The sequence below is a fragment of the Ciona intestinalis genome, chromosome 12, assembly GCF_000224145.3.
Source record: "Ciona intestinalis chromosome 12, KH, whole genome shotgun sequence".
NCBI lineage: Eukaryota > Metazoa > Chordata > Ascidiacea > Phlebobranchia > Cionidae > Ciona > Ciona intestinalis.
In genome coordinates this window covers 388,091-391,694 of record NC_020177.2, presented here as the reverse complement: position 1 = coordinate 391,694, position 3,604 = coordinate 388,091, and the positions used below count along the sequence as shown (strand labels likewise).

The window sequence follows — 3,604 nt, the reverse complement described above, 5'->3', positions numbered from 1 at the left end:
CCTCCAATGACGTATATCTTCCCATTCACAACACAAGCACAAGAACCCATCGCTCGTGGTTCAAGCTGCTAACATTGGTCCAAGTGTTGGTTCGTATGTTATACCGCTCTACGCTATTTAATCCACGACCACCTTAATAAACATTGTATAAACGTATAGAGTGATGATTATAAAGAAAACAGCTTTCTAATATAATAATAGAATACTATATATGTTAAATGTTATTTTATTGTTTATGGTGTTCAGTTAATTTAAAAATGTAAAACAAATTACTCACAATCCAGTCAAACAATAAAAAAATCAAGTCATTCCTCACAATTAAGTCAAAATTGGGAGAAAAATGTCCACTATGTCATCAAACCATGTTTTATATTTTTAGCCGGCAAAAACATTCTAAATAATTCTTTAGTGTTTTTTTTGAAAAATATTTTAATCCCTCTTTTAAAGATAATGTAACATATATTGTTATGAAATAACATACATTAAAACTGAAATATTAAACATAAAGAAATCAAAAATACCCAGTATGGCATAACTTCAATACCTGTGTCATAACAATAAAATATTGCTATAAAATCTGTAATTTTACAAAATTTAACAAAACATATTGAATTATTTTATTGTTTATATATAGAATAAGCAACAAACCTATGGCGTAAATCTTATCATTGTAAACAACACCACACAATGCATTTCTTTCCTTATTCATTGGTTTTAGTGATTCCCATTTCCCTTCTCTTGGATCAAAACTTTCCATTGAATTTAAACGATTTGAACCATCATCTCCACCAAACGTGTACAAGCGACCTGTACATGAATTATGTTTGAAATCATTAAATATTTGATCACAATCAAACTAAAGATTAACAATATTTCTAATTTTTATTAAACAATGTAAAGTGTTTCTAATGAATTTTATAAAATAAGGATAATTTATATTAAATAAACCAGTTTGATCTAATACATAGTGAGATAATGGTTCACAGTGAACAGTGTCAAGGAGGATCCACTAATTGTATATTGGAATATACATGCGTAAACGGAATACATGTAAAGTGTTTAATCATTATAACAGATTGCATGAAACTTAAAAGAGTTTACATATTAATAAAAAAAACATTGAAAATCATGATGGGTCTATTTAACCCTAAAGTAACAACCAGAGTAAAATATTTAAATATAATAACAAGCATGTTCAGTTTCAGAGGAAGCAAACTTTATTGTTATACCAAGTGTGGAAGATTTTCTGTGTATGGATAATTTTTTTGTTGTAAATATAACAAAAGTAAACAAATCAAATTGTTTGATGTGTTATTGTGATCGGTGTCCTTTTAAAGTCGATTCCTTTCACATAGGATTGAGAATCATTGTGCACATGCTACTGTTCATATTCAGCCCACTTTATCATTACATTTATATTTATTATACCAACCATTATAAGAAACAAGAGCATGTTCACATCGTTCAGTTTTCATTGGAGCAATGTTTGTCCATGTATTCACCACTGGATTGTATAATTCAACTGATGATAATATATTACCAACATCCCATCCTCCTGCTACACACATTTGATCTGGAACAAAATTTGCTTTAGTTTAAAAATAATTAGTTAATAATTATAACATCGTAATATTCAATATTCTTTACTAATAGGAAAAAAATATAAATATTCTATATATTTGGTAACAAATATAAACTTAGTTCAGACTTGAGCCAGTAAGTAAACTAGCCCACCCAATATACTGGTAACAATAGCAGGGGTTAATAATAAATCTAAACATTTTTTCTAAAATAATAATCCACCAATATTATTGTTAAACATAATAAGGAACCAACCATTCAACACAGCAGATGCTGCACGCCATCGTTGTTTCTTCATAGATGCCACCTCGTTCCAATCACCATCAACTTGGTTTAAATTCAAACATTCGACAAAGTTGGAACCATCACCACCAGCCGTATAAACATGGTTGTTTATCTTCACACTGGTTGAACCCCACCTTTCATACAAAGTTGACTGTGGATAAAATTTAATATTTTAAAATTAGTTTGAAAATTTATTAGTTCAAATAGCATGAGTTTCAATGAACAACTAAACAATATCCATTTTTACATTGCAAACAAAGCAATGAATTAGTTGGTGGCAGTTGAACAATTATATCCTTTTATTAAAGGTTGGACAAACCTATTCTCCATCACTATGACGACGGTGGTAAAGGGGCTACCATTCATGCTTATAACCAAGATATTTTATCAACATAATAATCCAAAGTGTAATAATCTTTATCACAGGTGGGGTAATACACAATATGAAACACTTAAATAACCGACCGTTATTTCTCTCAAATGTTTCCCGACAACGTCATAAATTTGAACAAGTTTCCTTGTTCCATGACGACCACCCACAATCATGAACTCAAATGTTGCTTCTATATTGAAGTAAAAGTAACATTATGATGTAATAATGTCACGCATATTTAAAATGTCACCACTGTCAGATATTTAGAGTAAATATTTAAAACATAAAATTATTTTAGATACAAAACAAACCATCTGCATATTTCATACATATTTGTAAAATATATACAAGTTTTATTTCATAATTTTAATTTTATAAGAAACCTAATAAAGCCATAATACTCGCACCAGAGCAAAATAAAATAATAATTAAACATTGTAATCACACACTAAACACAACAAAGCAAAAGAATAATTTTATACGTTGTAATTACACTGTGTTGAAGTTTGTAAATTAGGTAACAACAAAAAGATTTTCTTTATTAGGAAATATGTGTTTCAACATTAATATCAAGTTAAATTTTATTTTTACTTTTCCGAAACACCATGTTCTGTTACCAACTATACCTCCACATTGTGCAAATTATTCATAGAAATCATAGAAATTACCCTCTCTTGCTCCACCTGGTGCTTGAACTAGATTTGATTTAATACGAGCGATATATTCTGGGGTGAGAATATCAAGAAAATAATCTGTTCTTTTAATCCATTTCTGAATCAAATAAAAAAGTAAATAGTTTGTGACATACATAACTTAGTAAAGTTAAAACTAATTTTAAAAAACATGTTAATTTTGATTGTTATTTATTCAAAACATGAATAAATTATACTATTAAGCAAAAGTATCTATCATGGAACAGTGTTTTAACATCATACAGTTTACTGTTTGTTGTTACTTTATATTTACAAGCAACAATCAACAAACCTCAGATTTTTCAACAACTTCTTCAAGGAACGCAGTTAATAGTTTCTTGACATCAATCAGTTGAAACAATTGTTCAATGAATTGTTGACGTTGTTTAAAGTCGTGTTTGATCCAATTCAAGATGGTCCTGAAAATCGAATCTTGGCAAGAATCCTGAAAATTAGAGGAAAAAAGTATGTTACACAAAACGATAACTAAAAAGTTAAGGTCAACAATTTTAAACAAGATTAAACATTTAAGGGAACCAATATTAAGGATTTAAATTTAAACCTGTTGTTGTTTCAATGCAATCAGAGCTTCAGCTTCATCTACGAATAATTCCATGAATCTTAATTCTTTGGAAACCAACTTTAAGTTGTCACCGATGAATTTGTCCCATTT

The 3,604-nt window shown here is 28.8% G+C and overlaps 1 protein-coding gene across 3 annotated transcripts in view; it reads right to left on the bottom strand.

Annotated features, from left to right (window-relative positions):
- Positions 1 to 6: 6 nt before the first annotated feature.
- LOC100185692 (kelch-like protein 12) overlaps positions 7 to 3,604 on the bottom strand; it is a 31,119-nt gene continuing 27,521 nt past the window's right edge. The window contains exons 10-17 of one of the 3 annotated variants that reach the window (XM_026837181.1): positions 3,494 to 3,551; positions 3,224 to 3,376; positions 2,908 to 3,010; positions 2,332 to 2,429; positions 1,837 to 2,017; positions 1,433 to 1,573; positions 649 to 807; positions 7 to 132 (exon numbers count right to left, since the gene is read on the bottom strand). In XM_026837181.1, coding sequence (XP_026692982.1) covers positions 26 to 132; positions 649 to 807; positions 1,433 to 1,573; positions 1,837 to 2,017; positions 2,332 to 2,429; positions 2,908 to 3,010; positions 3,224 to 3,376; positions 3,494 to 3,551 — 1,000 coding nt within the window. In that variant the 3' untranslated portion in view covers positions 7 to 25. The remainder of the gene's footprint in view (positions 133 to 648; positions 808 to 1,432; positions 1,574 to 1,836; positions 2,018 to 2,331; positions 2,430 to 2,907; positions 3,011 to 3,223; positions 3,377 to 3,493; positions 3,552 to 3,604) is intronic. The other 2 variants (XM_026837183.1, XM_026837182.1) reach the window with 2 other exon arrangements.